Source organism: Falco peregrinus, chromosome 5 (genome assembly GCF_023634155.1).
Source record: "Falco peregrinus isolate bFalPer1 chromosome 5, bFalPer1.pri, whole genome shotgun sequence".
NCBI lineage: Eukaryota > Metazoa > Chordata > Aves > Falconiformes > Falconidae > Falco > Falco peregrinus.
Genome location: NC_073725.1, coordinates 110186289 through 110203406, shown reverse-complemented (window position 1 = coordinate 110203406; position 17118 = coordinate 110186289). Strand labels below are relative to the sequence as shown.

The 17118-nt window shown below is 38.9% G+C and overlaps 1 protein-coding gene across 4 annotated transcripts in view; it reads right to left on the bottom strand.

Moving 5' to 3' along the window:
* FAM120A (family with sequence similarity 120A) overlaps nucleotides 1–17118 on the bottom strand; it is a 56008-nt gene that overhangs the window by 12927 nt on the left and 25963 nt on the right. For all 4 annotated transcript variants that reach the window (XM_013295256.3, XM_055804956.1, XM_055804955.1 and 1 more), the window contains exons 9-12: nucleotides 14831–15055; nucleotides 11316–11490; nucleotides 5546–5795; nucleotides 4133–4247 (exon numbers count right to left, since the gene is read on the bottom strand). In XM_013295256.3, coding sequence (XP_013150710.2) covers nucleotides 4133–4247; nucleotides 5546–5795; nucleotides 11316–11490; nucleotides 14831–15055 — 765 coding nt within the window. The remainder of the gene's footprint in view (nucleotides 1–4132; nucleotides 4248–5545; nucleotides 5796–11315; nucleotides 11491–14830; nucleotides 15056–17118) is intronic.

Sequence of the window (17118 nt, the reverse complement as noted above, 5' to 3'; positions counted from 1 at the left end):
ACCCAACTCATTATCAAGAAGTCAGTAAAAAGTTTTAAATAAAGTATCTTTAATTTGCGGCATGTGGTGTCTAAAACACGTAAGATGCGTAATTTGGCTGCATTAAGATAATTGATAAATATGCAGTACAGAGTTTTTTGAACAATGCTAAACATATTACAGCAAGGAAAAGCTTTAAAGACACTCATAGGAAATTAGTAGTAGAAAATTTCATTAAAGAATTATTTCTGATAACCTTGTGCTTCTGGGATATTTTGTAGAAAGTTTCAGGAATGAGCTCAATATTAGCAGTCAACTTTTCTTTCCCACGTATCACATTCCCCTTACAACTCCTTTCTAATGGATTTTCTATTAGCTTGATTCAAGATTTTGCTGTTAGAATGAGTCTCCTATTCATGAGGTACTGTTTATAATGCACGCAATAGTTTTGTTTAGGATGCAGGATAGATACACAAAGGTAGAATTAAATCTGAATAGTTGGTGGAAGCAAGAAGGATTTGGTTGCAGCAAGTATTTTTAGCTCTGGTATAAGAAAACATCACTACTAGCACTCCCTAAAATACTTCTGAAAGTATCAGCCCTTTCTTGGGAACATTTTCAAGACCTTGGTAATAAATTTTAAAATTAAACTACATTACCTTCCTTACGCATAAACAACCTTTAAGATCCAAAAGACTATTCAGATCATTTTGCAGATACACAGCTGGGTTCAAACTCAGCTGCTCTTTCTGTCTGACTCCAAGAAGCAGAGAAGCAACTGCTTCATAAGACGACAGTAACAACACTGCATGAAATACTGCATCTTTCAGTTAACCAACATATATTTTGGAAATGATCCATGTATATCTTCATGTATGATTTAAAAATTTTCTATTAAAAATACTGTATGCTGTTTATTACTTGCCTTGTCTCTGCCTTTCATTTTGTATTGGAATGGAAAAAAATATTTCATCTGGGAATTCCTTTCTTAGATGTCTAAGACCAGTAATTTTCACAGTGGGTTTTCCTCCTCTTTGCATCAACTCTGAAGACAGAGGCAAGACTTTTATAACTCTTACAGATACCTTAGGCAAAATCTTGACCCCAAAAGTTGTGTTGTGTTTTGCAAAAGGACACCGAATACTGAATGGCTGAGACACTGCTGTTCTTTGATGCATCTAGCCTTGCCTACCTAACAGTCATGTGAATTTCCACCAATACCCACAGGTACAATTACACAACTTCAGGAGAGCTTGGGGTAGATGCCTTGAGCCACAGTCTCATGATTGTCATGAGACTTTAAAAGGCTCTCTGCTATACTTTGCCAACTCCAATGTTTTGTCACCCCGGAATGAGCTACATACATTTCTTCTGAACATACAGGATAACTCATACTCAGTTTTCTGTTGGCAGAGGTTGGCCACATGCTTCCCTAAAAACAAAGTACTGCTCTTCATACAACGCAGAAAATTGTCATCTTCTTTGGACCCGAATCTCCAGGGTTCTGAAGGACCCAGTAAGCATGCAGGGCTTCCAACATGAACGTCTATGAAACACCTTGAAAAGGAGTTCCAGCAAACACCTGAATGATACTCCTGACAGACAGGATCTATGTTTAGGCTGCTTTTAAGGAATTAGCCACAACGAGTACTTGAAAATGCTGTTCTCGGGAATCTAATACGCTTATAATCCATGTCGGCAGCAATTCAGTCCTAAGTGCTGAAGCAAACAAGCAGTCTTGCATGAACTCATCAGGTGTTCATTACAACTGTCTTCATCCTGTGTTTTTTCACATCTGTTTCAGCAATGAGGGAAAGGCCAAATACATGTCTTCCTGTTAGAGTTTATTTATTTATTTTTCCTGTTGGCATTCATTCTTTGGTATATGGGAAGAGGATTTTGTTTTTCTAACTGCCATTTTGATTGCCAATACACAAATTCTCTACTTACTGTGTGACAAGTTCAAAGAGATTCTGAAGTGGATTCAGTTGTTTTCTTCCCTTTACATTTATTAATACTCCTGTGGCTAAGTGCTGGGTTTCCACAAGCAGGTTGATTTGGTTTATAGATTGAGACTGAGAAGTCCTTGCCAGGGTGCTACACGCCAGAATGCAACCCCAATTCTGCTCATCACCCATGGAAGAGAAAGTGTCATTTGCTGGCTCTGAGAATGCTCTGCAGACTTGGGATCAGTAGCAAAATATTCCTTAGAAAAGCCTATCACCTGAAATCTGCATGAGCTTAACTACTGTTTCTCGTGAGGAGAGCAGTGCTACGATTGCTGCTTTTGTCTGTGTGCCTCTGCAGTGTGTACCTGAGAATATGAACAGACTTGGGAAACATGTTCCTCCTTCTCCTTGCTGATTTAGCGAAGGACAGTGCACATCCAGGCACTGCTAGGAATAGACTTAGAGTGTGACTTCAGCCCTACAATACCTGGAAGACCATCTAAAATGACTTTTAGATTGACACCTAAAACATGAGGTTGCATGTTTGACAGCTGGCTGTGTGACACCAGAGTGCCCAGGTGGCCAAGGGCTTCCTGGCTTGTGTCAGAAACTGTGTGGCCAGCAGGGCCAGGGCGGTGACCATCCCCCTGCCCTCGGCACTGGTGAGGCCGCCCCTCCAACCCTGGGTTCAGTCCTGGGCCCCTCATGACAACAAAGACATTGAGGTGCTCGAGTGCACCCAAAGAAGAGCAACAGGGCTGGGGAAGGGGCTGGAGCACAAGTCTGATGAGAAGCGCTGAGAGCACTGGGGGTGTTCAGCCTGGAGACAAGGGGGCTCAGGGGGACCTTCTCATTCTGCACAGCTGCCCGACAGGGGCTGTAGCAAGGTGGGGTCAGCCTGTTCCCCAACTGAGAAGCAACAGGATGAGAGGAAACGGCCTCAAGTTGTGCCAGGGGAGGTTTAGGTTGGAGATCAGGAAAAATCTCTTCACTGAAAGGGTGGTCAAGCACTGGAACAGGCTGCCCAGGGAGGTGAATGAGTCACCATCCCTGGGAGTATTTAAAAAACACATAGATGTGAGGCTTAGCAACATGGTTCAGTGGTGGGCTTGGCAGTCCCGGGTTAACAGTTGGACTTGATTTCAAAGGTCTTTTCCAACCTAAATGACTCTATGATGAAGAGGCAATCAGCATCTCACCTTCTTCGCTATGTTGATGATCAATGCAGAGAGGAGGTAAGACGGCTCACTTCCATTTGTGCATTCCCTATACATCCCAATACCACCCATAGCTTCCAGTTACCAAATACACTATTTGGCTTAAGATGTATTACGTAGAAAAAAGTATCTAAAATTATTTCTATTCAGAAAAATGTTTGCTTAAAAAAAAAAAAAAGACTCAATTCTGAACAAATTCTGAAAAGCAAACAAGGGTAAAGGCAAAAACCAAATTTGTGTATTTTAGCTCAAAGGCTAGAAGAGGAAATTTCACTGTGAGCATATGAAGGTTGAATTGATAAATCCCCTGGAGTAAGACGATATTGCACAGATTGATAGGCATTCTGTATCTACAGTGAGGAAACCCCACTTAACAACTTCTTCAATTAGGTAGCAGTATTTACTCCATCTAATACTATCATATTAGGAAAAAATAGAAACTTTTGAGATCTTAACTTTTAAAAATCCTCAAAGTAATTATTTCTACGCTTCTGTGACTACTAATAAACTGTTTTCCCTTTTCTCTTCCTCCTGCTTTTTTCCATCCAAGATTATGCAAGTGTCTCTACATTTCTACATTTAGCTGCAAAATTATTTTGAATGCTGAATCATTAAAAAACATCCAGGTTAGTATTTACAAACAACCACACAATGAAGAAGTTTTTTTCTCTTTTCAATGGAGGAGGCACATTTGTTTCAAACTTCCAAGAGACAATGAATTAAGAAATTGTGAGAAAAAGTTCTTCAGTATAGAATATGTTTAAGATTTTAGTTACCTATCCAACCAGTGAAACAGAACTGATTATCAATCTTTGCAACACTTTAAAATTCTAAGATTAATATTTTGGAATAACGATGATGATAATAATAATAATAATTTGAAAGTTTTTAGTGAGACAGGCACATACACATCACCCACCACCATTAACGTTAATGATCAGCTGGGAATAAATCTCTTAAATTATGAAAATTACAATTAAGAATTACCTTGAGTTCCTGAAGCTGGTCAGGTTCATAGAGCTTTGGAGACAACGCTTGGGCAAGAAAAGCATCAAGTTCCTGGCGACGAAGTATACGAACCCCTGGCCACTGTACCATATACCTACGGAGAAAGCCCATGATTATTCAGAAGCTTCCCTTAATATGTAAATAAAATGGTATTTTATGTGATCAAAGTCACCAGAATGCAACAACAACAACAAAAAATATCTTTTTTTGTTGTCTAGACCTGAATAATTAAAAAGGCCAAGTCACTAAACAGATCTGAAGTTTGTATTTGTTTAAATTCATATGGAATTTGTGAATCAGTTGTGCAAACCCTGCTTCCAGTGAAGAAGGAGAGGACAGGCTGCCAAAATAGAATTTAAAACATAAGTGAATTCTGATACATCTAAGAAGAAAATAATATGGCTTACTGATCTTTGTAAAGATTAATGGTAAAAGGACTTTGTGAACGTGTTTTCCAGATAACCTGTTCCTCAGAAATTATCGAGTTGGTGAATTTTATGCTCATCACATGTCACAGGAGTGAATGTGTCCAAAGGAAATGAGAAGCTCTGCTGTAAGATACCATTTGGACTGGGTTTTTTTGTATCCTTACTATCGTATAAGGACACAAAGACTTTGCTCGCAAGGCAAGACGAAGTTCAACAGAAGTGAAGACAAATACACATTTATCACTCTCAAAAATGGCTTGAAATTTTTCATATGCAACATGTTAACCTTGGATTCTGCAGATTTATAAGCTAGTGATATTGAAATAATCACCCCTTTCCAAAAAGGTAAGCATCTCCCAAACCTCAGTCAATTTTCAATCTAAAAATTAAACAGGTAAATATTTTGGACCTTGTGACTTTCTCTTTGAAAAGCTGAAGCACAGAATTAATACTTTAACTGTTGGTTATCATCGTATCAACTAGAAGAACAATTCTAACACAGGGAATCTAACACATCACAGGCAGAGTATCATTTACATAAACTTGGCATCCCGACATGCTGCTATGCAGCTGTTCTCTGAAGAACTCTCTCTTTTGCTTTACAGCTTCATCAACACAGCCTCCACGACCCCAAATGTTATTTTTCAGCAAGTTGAAGCCCAAAGTATAGTAAGGGTAAACTAATTCAAATGCTACAGTGGCCTCTTATCAACACAAGATATTTTTATTTTCCTCCTCCCTTCAGTCCTCTAGAGACCGAAGAAAGAAACGCTGAATACACACCATGCTTTTAAGACTCCCAGCAGCAGTGTTTTAAGAAGAAAACAAACCCCTTGTCCTAATGATGTTGCAAATATGAATTAGCACTTTCTATACTCATGATTTAATACAAAGTTAAGTATGTCAGAAAGATTACACAGTAAAACCTTTCCTTCATTCTGTTTTACTTTAAGGTAACACTGACCTTAGTACACAACAGAGCACCATAAGATGAGTGGGCACGTTAGTTGGATTGAGCATTGCTGGTGTATCTGATCTCATACAGGCCAAAAATGCCCTCATTCTTCGGTTCTTGTCTTCTACTGCTTTTCCCAACCACAGCTTCTTCAGATTAGGACAGGTCCATTCCCTGAATGCAAGTGCTTCCACCAGCTCAGGGGTTTGAGGAGATTTTCCTTTGTAAGCAGCCCATTCTTTAATTATCACTGGTGAAACTATAAAATGGCAACAGTTAAAAGAAAATATTCTGAGTTAAAAAACAGCACGTATTTAAAACTTTGCATGCAAGAGATTTTTATCCAAAAAGCATCACTTTGAGACTGCGATAGATACCAGTGGTCTGGATTGCACTGCCAAATTGGTAAATCAAACTCTGTATTGGGAACACCTTTCAATTGTGATCACTCAGAAATTAAGTGCACGCAACCAAGTGTACACTAGGAATGTTATATTAATATTTTCAAATTAATCTACAACAAAGAACTACAGATATTTTTCTATAACAAACAGCATAATTTGAAAATGCATTTTCCCCCCAAAATATCTGTGTCATTGATCAAAACCCTACAGTGACAAATAAAACCAGTACATAAATACAAATATATTCCATATGCAGTCTTTTAAGAACAATATGATCCTAGTGATTTTATTCAAATCAGATTTAAAACTTCCGTTATACTTGTTTGTAGTTGTTCAACTACTGCAATGGAATGAGATCTCAAATATGGGTGAGTTTCAGTGGGGTTTTTTTGCCTAAAAAATTTACTAAACATTACATAAGCCTCTCGATTTACTGCACTGCTTTATATAGACACATTAGTATTTTTATGTTTGCTAAGCTCCCTTTCATCCACATCAAAACAAAGACTGTCCAACTCTATATTGCTTCTAAATCATCTCCCTTTTTATGTTTGAAGGCAACCAAACCAGAACACAAGTTTTAGAAGAAAAAAAAAAAGTAAAAAAAAAAGTCAAGAGTGAGAAATGATACTTTTGGCCTTGGAATGACCCCAAGTTTGACACAGCTCAAAATTCGTTTGCACCCTTCTTAACTCAGAGCCCAGTTATGCAGCGTGGAAAGATTCAAGGAGCTTGTTAGTGAAGTTTCAGGTTACAGCCCAGAGAGATTCACTGCAGGGGCGCAGACCTGTCCTTTCTGCTAGAAATTGTTCTGTTACAGACTGAAAAGCCAGTACTACTAGTGCCAGGACAGCCCTTGCGGCTACAAAGTCTCGTTCAGAAATCAGACATCAGCCTCACGAGTAATTTTATAGTTAGAGGCAGGCAAACCATGGAGGAAGTGATGATCACGATTGAAAAAAACAACCTCCACAACATCCCAAAGCACACGCATGCTTTTCTGGAATAAAACTAGTCTAGCATTACAGCTAAATTTCACAGAGCTTAGGATAAGTTTGACAAAAGGTAACATGCAGCAATGGAAATAAATATTCTGATATATTTAGTTGGTAGCCTCACTACAAAATCATGTTCTATTTTGGTTGCTACCAGTTTTCATATGCCACCAAGCTATGCAAGATGGGCTTTAACAGCCAGCAGAGCTACTCTGTTATTTGTGCATAGTTTATTACACCTGTTTTCACTTCTTGTTTAGGCCTGGGACAGTAATCATGAACAAATAAAAGGATGTATTTTATGTAGGCTTTCAAAGACTCGTTTAATTGCTTTAGGTCTCAGAAGGAAGAGATACTTTTGGAGCCAAACTTCCTGGATCTCTCAACAAACAGGAAACACAATGAAGCTACTACAAAGAGCAGTTGAGTCTCTTAGCAGTAAAACAGAACCAAAACCATTGACAATTCACATAAAACAGTTGCGTTCTGGAGTTTGGTTTGGTTTTTTTTTCCCTTCAACCTTCTTTTGACAATGGAGGTGATATTCCTAGCTACACTCACTTTCTCTGTTTGGCTGTCCCTCCCGTCCTCGAGTTTAGAAGAAGTGAGTATTTTGTGTTTCCTATTTTCAGTCCTACATTTCATCATTCAAATTTGGTTCAAAGCTTTTAATCTGGGGATGACAACTTCCATGACCTACAAGGGTAAGGCCACAGGCAGAGTACCTCAGTTTGCTCTCCAAACATAACATCTTCAGCAACGTGCTACTTGTAGAGGTCACAGTGGAGATTCACCCTGGCTTCAAAATGTTGCAAAGTAATGGTTATTATGGGAAAGGTAACCACGCTTCCTGCAGAATGGTTTAATACGAAGGTCACTCTTGTGGACCGGCAAACTGTCCTCTCTGAACCATGGGGATGAGGAATTATAGCTGTATCAGCTGACAAGTAACTGTAGCACTGTTCACCCAAATTTAGCATTTAACATAACAGATGAATTGAGGACTTGTCCATATTCACTTATTTCTCCAGGGCATTTCTTACACCTTTGACAACTGTACTGGGACTGCTGCCAAAAACACTGTTTTCCTTAGCTGCTGAGCATCTCTGTCCTCAAATGAACGTTTGTGTCTTCCTCCCAGGACCTCCACTTGGAGATAAGTAACATCTACCCTGAAGACTACATCAGCTACAACAAACAATCAGGATCAGAGTGTGTTCAGCCACACCACCACAGTGTTAATTATACTGGTTTTCATACTAAGCTTCCTCTTGCTGCTGATCAGCAGATTTGAATACTCAAAGTAGCCTATGCAACTGCACAATATATTGACATCTGCTTTGACCATCACCCTCATGACACTTTCAGGTCAATCCAAGCAAAAGGGTCAGTGTCAATCTGGACTAGGGTAACCTGCCTGATAAACACGTGAATGCTGTTACAGCTGAAGTCTGCTGCTGCAGGAGGCAACAGCATCCGGCATGCTCAAGCTGTCTGTTAGAGCCCTTATGGCTAACTACAGCTCAGGTGGTTGTGCTATTCTCTTTGCATTTTTTCCCATGAACTGAACGTGAGGTACCCAATACCACTAGAAGATAAGCTAGCTAATGCAGATTAATCAAGCCTCATTTTTAACCTTATAATCTTTACTGACAACACAGCTTGAGCTAAGCATGCCTGATTTTGCAAAAGGGCTACTGCCCAAAAGCTACAGCTTTCCTTCTGGCAGAAACAGCATCAGCTGAATACATTCTTGCCTGGAGAACAGTACATCACAAGGTGGCTAGGCTTAAAAGAAACCTTTGGATCCAACCAGAGTTATTACAGCTTGCTACAAGTGTGAGTTTTTCCACAGAGTGGAAAGGGCAGATGGTTTCATATACACATGTTTATCAGGACATGGGAAATAACCTGTTTCAGAGCTTGAAAAGAAAAGCAAGTCAGACACTTGGTTTTCTTCTCATCCAGAAGGAAGGGCAGCAGAGCCAATGCCGTGCCCTTGGCAACAAACGCACAATCAAGAACTCTGTGATTCAATTTTTCATATCCTCTGGGAGCAGACATGAGGACATGCACAGCAAAGGCATTACTTAGCAGACGATTATCACTGAAGAACCTCACTATCTACCCCTTCCAACAGATCTGCTGTTTTTCAACTACATAAAAATAATGATTTAAAAGATGGGAAGTCATCCATTTTATGAAAGATCCATTATCCTGCTGTCTATATATTTAGTAATAATACTGATGTGTCAGTTTATTACATATTTTTCATACCCTCCTATAACCCTTGCATGCAAAATATACTTGCAAATTATGAATGCACAATTACTATGTTGCCAGTATTATGGTTTGTGCAACAACTATGACAGGATTTTAGGTATTAATATATTCATTATCTCTTCACATACATCTTAAGGACAATATAAATTTCTTTAGCAATTAATTTCTTAATCCTCCTCATTCTTACATTTCTCTTAATTGTCTTCATTACTGTGTTTCATAACTCATTCATTTTCGAGAGCAGCAGAAAAATTAAGACACTGAAGGAGAATCAGCATCACTTACTGTGATAGCCTGGATCCTCAGAAAAGTTAGCAAGGCCTAACAAGTGTGACTAATCAATCCGAGAAATCTGCTCTTGCCACTTAGGACACTATTCTCTCCCTGCATCTTGCACAGCCTGCCCAATTCTTGCTACTTTGTAAGAGAGGTGACCAAAATAAACGTGTTCCTGCAACACAGCCCTTTCAAACCACATGCTGGCATCTTCGCTCAAGTCCATCTTTACTAGCATTGTTAGCTTTACAGTGAACCAACTAACTTTTGGGCAGACGTTCTATTTTTTTATTTAAGAGCACGATCAGTCCTAAGATGGAAGTAGGTCAGTAGCTGAATGTGTCCTGCAGCAAGATTTGCTGGAGCTCCTGTAACTAAACCAAGTCAGCAGTAGTGTTCTTAGCCTCCACTGAGAATAAACCTCTGAAAAGCGGTATAAATGAAGAGAAAATAGAGACTATATAGACTTCCCCAGTAGCCTACAGAGAACATTCTAGGTTTACAAAATAAGAACATTCTGAAAACTGAAGCAGACCTTCAGCACTCAGCTACTTCATTCACCGCAACAAACATTGCAGTGCACTTTTAAGGACAGAAGTCTAAGGAGGATAAATGAATGCTGCAAATGTCACTATTTTAATCCTGAAATAACCTTATAACCTGAAATACTATTACGTTGTGTGAGTTTAAAGAATTAGGAAGTTTGAGACAATGTGTGCTGAGATATTATTCAAGCAGGGTAAATATTAATTCCCACAAAATAACTTTTTTTTTGGTTTTTTTCAACATCGCTGGAAGATTATCATCTTCACCATGAATATACAAAAACATTTCACAATTAAAAATGGAAAGAGAAAAGGGAATGAACATAAAAGTTTACAACTGATTCTTATTTTTATCCTTTTACACATGAAGACTGTGAATGATGCTTTCATACATTCTAAATATCTGATTCTTAAATTCAGCCTGGCGACAACACACTCCTATATATAAATACTTCTGCTGCTGCTGCCGTTCACTTAATGCTTTAACATTCCTTTAACCTTTGTAAGATGCTACTGTAAAGTTCAATCATTTCCCTGTATGCATTTCATTATAAGAAAAACACTGCAGAATGAGGAGGTTGAATTTTCTGGAATGACAGTAATTCCTGGAAGCAGAAGGCTTAAAAACACAACTTCCAGATTAATATGAAGATTAACACTCATTCCTCTGATTTAGCAAAAGGATCTCTTGACAAGCCTGATTGCCAAAGTTTAGTCTGTCTTCACCCATGCCTACCTTTACTTACATTACTCCTGACTTCTGTGGGTTTTAAAACAAGTTTTCATATGCCAATACCTGAAAGATGCTAGAGACTTGCAAATTTCACTGAAGTAAATTTAATAACACATTCGGGAAGGCAGGGTAAGTTAACATATGCACCTCTCATTTTTGAAAGTAGTATGCAGATTTGTATGCATATGCACAGAAGTTTCTTATAATCCAGTTCCACCATATTCTTTGAAAATTACATCACAAACTGACATTACTTGCTGCAAGCCTGACAGCAGCTTGAGCATACATTTTAAAAAACAAAGCCCAGAGCTTGCTTAGAAATGGTAACATTTTAAGTTCTTAAGCTACTACAGGAAGTAAAATTGCAAATTAACATCATCTTTATCTATTATCCATGGGATCAAATAAGCCATAAATTCCTCCAGCATTAGCTACACCGATGAAAACCTAGGAAATATTCTGATTCAAATCATGGTACACATGGATATGAAAACATAGCAGAAGGAAGAGAAACAAAAACTGGTTTGTTTCCACAGTACATACATTCTGGTGGAAGTCTGTTCTTTCTAAAAGCAAGTCTTTCAGTTTTCTTTCTGCTTTCTGCCAAACTAAACAGGACTCCGTAAACATACTGACGAACTGGCCTATAAAGGAGAGCAGCAGGAGGCAGGTCTTTGTTGGCTTCATCTTCTATAGAAACGGCAATTTTGATTTCACCCTTTTGCATGAAAGAAAGCAGAAAAATATGACATGTATAGTGAACAGAAAGTAGTTAGATATGCATGGTAACTCAACACAGCTCTAACATATATCTCACCTAGTCAAGAAAACTGATTCAGCAGTAATGTGGGTCTTTGGCATGTGAAGGTAACACCAGAAGAGAATTAGCCTACATCTACTAGCTTCCCTCCATTTAATCTCCAGGCTCTGATTATCCCTGTAGCTTTCCTCTTTCTGTTCTCCATCACACACCTTTTTTTTTTTTGTGTGGACAATCTACAGGTAAGGATTACCTAAATATCGATTTTCAAATATGGACACTTTGAGACTGAAACAGTACACATGAAAATACAGTAATGTGCTTTTAGACAGTCCAAGCACATTTGAATCTGATCTAGATTTTAGACCGTTATTTCAAAAAATATTCAGGCTGTCTAAGAACACCAGTGTTTGGTGCAAGGATCTGAAACAGTATTGGGAACTCACTGTAAAAAACAACATTGTGAGAAGACCTGATAAAAAAATTGTAACAGGGAATTACATAAGTAAGGTTGGTTTTGAATGTATATAAATAAAGCTTTAGCATTTCATACTTTTTCAGAAAAAAAGCATGAAGGAACCTTCCAACATTCTCTCTCAAAACAGCAGCAACATCTTATGTTTTCTATGTCTGTGCATCAAACCATGTTAAGATTTTCTTGGAAAACAACTGACTTCACTGCATTGCTCCCAAATATCAGAGATTATTTTCAACACTGACAAGCAAGCATGCTGTTTTGCTACTTTCACTTAAAACAACAAGTAAACTGTAGGATATCCTCAGGTTTAATTCAGACAGTGCTTCTTTAGGTATGAGGTATGTCTAAAAGGTCTCTATACATTAACAGCAACATAACCTGGAACACCTCTACATGCCAATTTCTAAAGAATCTCGTAATTATACAAAAAGGTATGTCTCAGTAAAGTATACCCATGACATACTTCAGGTCGCCTGGGCATACTTGTCCAAAAGCATTTCAGATAGTGGGAAAAGAAAAACAGTCTTAAGTAGTACTGATTTATTTTTTTATGCAGCCATCTCTATAGACTGATATTTTTTCCTGTGTTTGGAGATGATTTCTCAAATGCAAGCATTTAATTCACTTCCTCCTGGTGTGAGATATGATGCACCAAGTTGGGGGGGAGTGTTGATCTGCCAGAGGGCAGGGGCTCTGCAGAGGGGCCTGGCCAGGCCGGGCCGATGGGCCGAGGCCACCGCATGGGGTTCGAGGGGGCTGAGTGCCGGGCCCTGCCCGGGGGTCACACCAGCCCCAGCAGCGCTGCGGGCTGGGGGCAGGGGGCTGGGAACTGCCCGGCGGGGGAGGGCCGGGGGGCGCTGGCTGACGGCCGGCTGGGCATGGGCCAGCGGTGTGCCCAGGTGGCCAAGGGCTTCCTGGCTTGTGTCAGAAACTGTGTGGCCAGCAGGGCCAGGGCGGTGACCGTCCCCCTGCCCTCGGCACTGGTGAGGCCGCCCCTCCAACCCTGGGTTCAGTCCTGGGCCCCTCATGACAACAAAGACATTGAGGTGCTCGAGTGCACCCAAAGAAGAGCAACAGGGCTGGGGAAGGGGCTGGAGCACAAGTCTGATGAGAAGCGCTGAGAGCACTGGGGGTGTTCAGCCTGGAGACAAGGGGGCTCAGGGGGACCTTCTCATTCTGCACAGCTGCCCGACAGGGGCTGTAGCAAGGTGGGGTCAGCCTGTTCCCCAACTGAGAAGCAACAGGATGAGAGGAAACGGCCTCAAGTTGTGCCAGGGGAGGTTTAGGTTGGAGATCAGGAAAAATCTCTTCACTGAAAGGGTGGTCAAGCACTGGAACAGGCTGCCCACCCAGCCACCTCCATTCCTGGAGGTATTTAAAAGATGTGTATTAGTGGCACTTAAGAACATGGTTCAGTGGTGGGCTTGGCAGTGTTAGGTTAGGTTTATGGTTGGACTCAATGATCTTAAGGGTCTTTTCGAACCTAAACGATTTTGTGATTAAACATCAAGTAGTATTTAAATGTACTAAGAATATTTGCCTAGGCAAAGTGCGAAACAGAACTGGCATCAATGGTCTTCACACACCTTTTGATTCTTCCCTACTTTTCTTTGATGAAGAAGCCAAGAACGTGACAGCAACACAAGCTATGGTGCAAAACACACACATGGGAAATCGGAAATCCAAACCTCAACCTTGCTGCAGAAACTTTGCTATTTACAGATTTCAAATTCCTGCCTGCAGTCCTTGTTGCCGTGAAGCAGATTTTTTAAGATGAATATAAGTTAATAGGAATGCCAACAGTGCCATTTTGCTAGATGCTGAACAAATATGTACATTGAATGGGCTTGATGAGAACCAGTACTAGGAGTTTTGAACACTAAAAAGGGGAAGAAGTTTAAAGTTGTCTTATGCTGGGACTCATCTCTTTGTATGTAGAAGGAACAACAAACAGGTCTTTTGAGAGTACATTAAGTCAAATACGGAGTTGTGCAGGAATGTCACTGCTCTGTGTCCTTCCCTGTTCAACACAAAGCAGACTTCAGCAGCTTCCAGACACAATGAAGCAGGTTATCACTGCCTATTTCTGTAAGAAGCTCTCCCTTTGCTTTTTTTTTCCCCCACTGGACACACTGAGTCCTAGGCTGCGTGAAAATGCTTGCAGCTTACCTGGGGATCTGAAGGCTAGCACATAAAATAGCCAAACCAAGAAAAAAACCAAAAAAAAAGCCATCAGAAATGTTCTTCCAAACTAAAATGAACAAAAATTCAGAACATCGTCGAGTTCATCTATAATTGTGTTTTCAGACTGCACAAAAGGGATTTCTTATAGCTACTATGTTCCTATCAGGGCTAGCTAGCAGGGATGGGAGGGATCAGATTGTGAGGGAAAACAATCTAAGTATTTTTGAACACTGAAAATAGAAAAGACTTGGCACAGACACCAAAGCACATACGCAGGAGTTTTTGGATGGAAATGGGCTCTATATAAAAACACTTGGACACATATAAACACACACATACAAAGACATATACACACATGTGTAGAGATACAAAAATATCCACATATATTCAGGAAAAATGATTATTTTTGTAAGTAAACACTTCTAATTACAGTCATTTCATATTTATTGGAACAATGTAACTAATGAGATCAGTGGTTACAAAACAGGGGGGAAAAATTGTTAGAAGCACTAAAACGGACCAAAACTTAAAGCATTAAAAAGGATGTACATTTATGATACTCTTTAGACAGAAACACAAGTGCATTTATCTTTATAGAATCATTATTTCACAGTATGTAATTTTAAAATGTCATACCTTGGTTAGGACATGAAAGATGTAGGGATACATTAACCCCTTCTTGTGCCTGTGTTCTGCCACTCTTAATACTTCAGGTGCTACAGGAGGTAATGGAGGGGTAGTAATATCCATGTGGTTTCTAGTGGGCATTGACAAGAGGCATGGGATTTGTGGATTACTGGTTTGATTCCCTTTGACATCAGCTGCCTGACTTCCTGAAGAAGCACTAGAGGAACCTTCTGCCTATAACAGAACACAGAAAATGAAGTACTTTTGAATGTGTACGGAAACATCCCAGGATCCCAGCCAAGAGAAACAGCAAATTTCCTTCTTCACCCACAGTGAAAATAGTAAATCTTCACGTCATGTTGTATGGGTATATAGAAAACATTAACAAAAGCTGGCTAAAAGATTTTCAGAAAACATAAACTTTTAGACAACGGTTGCTAGCAGAAGCAAATTACTGAAAAAATAAATATAGTAAAGCTTTAATTTATTAAGAGCAACAGAAATTATTATTTTCTTTAATTGTTAATTGCACAATACAAAAGGGACACTGATGACCTCTTAATGAAATGTGAATGACCTCTTAACTATTTCCAAGATACTACCAACTAAATGGGTTAACTGACAGCCACAAAGTCTGAAATTTATCAAGACTTCCATTAACACACACCTCCTCAGTTTGCATTTCTAAATGAAGCAAAAAACCCTACATAGTTCAATTTAAAGACATTTAAAATATAGTGTCTGAACTCAAAAGCCTTATAAAAGTTTAGTTGCTTTTGTCTGATTTTTTTGTAAACTGAATTTTTCTGTCTAGGAGGATTGTAAGAGAAAATGGCAACATTTTCTGACTGGAAGATCAAGTGGCATTTTATTCCACTTCTAGAAAGGTAGTTCACAAATTTATAGGAAAAGTATGATGCATAAAAACATACTGTAAAGCTCCCAGTGAATAAGCCTTTTTTAAGCATTTATGCTGTATCTCTCGTAGGTACTACCAAAAAAAGTAGACTTAATTCCTAAAAATCCTTGTCTTCAAAACTGAAAGCTGTTTTTACCTTAAGGGTTCATACTGGTTTTATACCTACAAACTATTATAGTAGCATTAAATACTTTTGAGACAGAAATTTGTTTACTTGATATAACATGCATGAGTATTTCCAGAATTTGTGTAGAAAATTTCACATGCTTCATGAGACTTCAAAAGCAAAGCTGAAACAGAAATGGCCAAAGCCATGAAATTTCACAGAACAAGCAACATAAAAATAAACCCAAACAAGCTCAGCTTGTTTACTTCAGGCTCTCAGAAAAAATACAAACTTGCATATGAAACCAAACAAACCCATGCAGCTTCCAAAAACCTTCTCTAGAAAGGTGCATATTAGTAAAAACATGCTTGAGCAAAGTATCAAAGGGGCAACATTAATTTCAGATTACATTTTAAGCACACAATCAAAGAGAACATTACTGAAAGATGAGATTTTAGCATTGGTAATCTAGACCTCATTTTATGTACAAAAATAAAAACATACAGAAGAAAAGGTTAAAACTTGTAAACCACAACACTTGAACACAATAAACTAATACAGAATGGTTTTATAAACACACGAGCTATCACAGCTCTATTAAATCTGTATTATATTATCAAATATTTATCACTTTAAATATTTCTGTCCCTTTCTTCTACTACTCCAACAACTAGAAGTCAGTGATACTGGACCAGAAAGAGAAGTTTACAGAACTGCCAAGTACTGGGGACATGGAAGGAAGACAAAAAACCCCACAGATGCTAGCAACTCCTTCCCCATTTGCAGTGCTGGATCTGCTCCAGGGATATTCAAACACCTAAGCTGAGGAATTACTGCAGTTAAAAGTTTGGGGTTTTTCTTTAGTAATATACATCCACCCAAATGAGATGAGCATACCTTTGTCATGTATAATCATGCAGTGAGACAATTATGAGCAAAGAATTTTAAGTCAAGTGGAAGTAGTGTCAAGACTGCTGCTACTGGTCTGATCTATGCTAGATTTTCAGCATTTTAAATTACCTCAGAAATTCACAGCGTATTCAGCTGAATCTTGAGGAAATAGTTCTTTTTTTAAATTGTTAATATATACCTCTCTAGGAAATGAGTTCATCTACAAAATGTACTCATCATCCTCCCTGTCAGGCTCAACAGATGCAGCTCTCCTCTCCTGCTACTGAAGACTAAGAAGTGGTTTGATACTAAAAAAAAAACAAAACAGGCAAGGAAAACTCACAAGCATTTATAAATTAATTTGGATTCATTTAAGTGGGA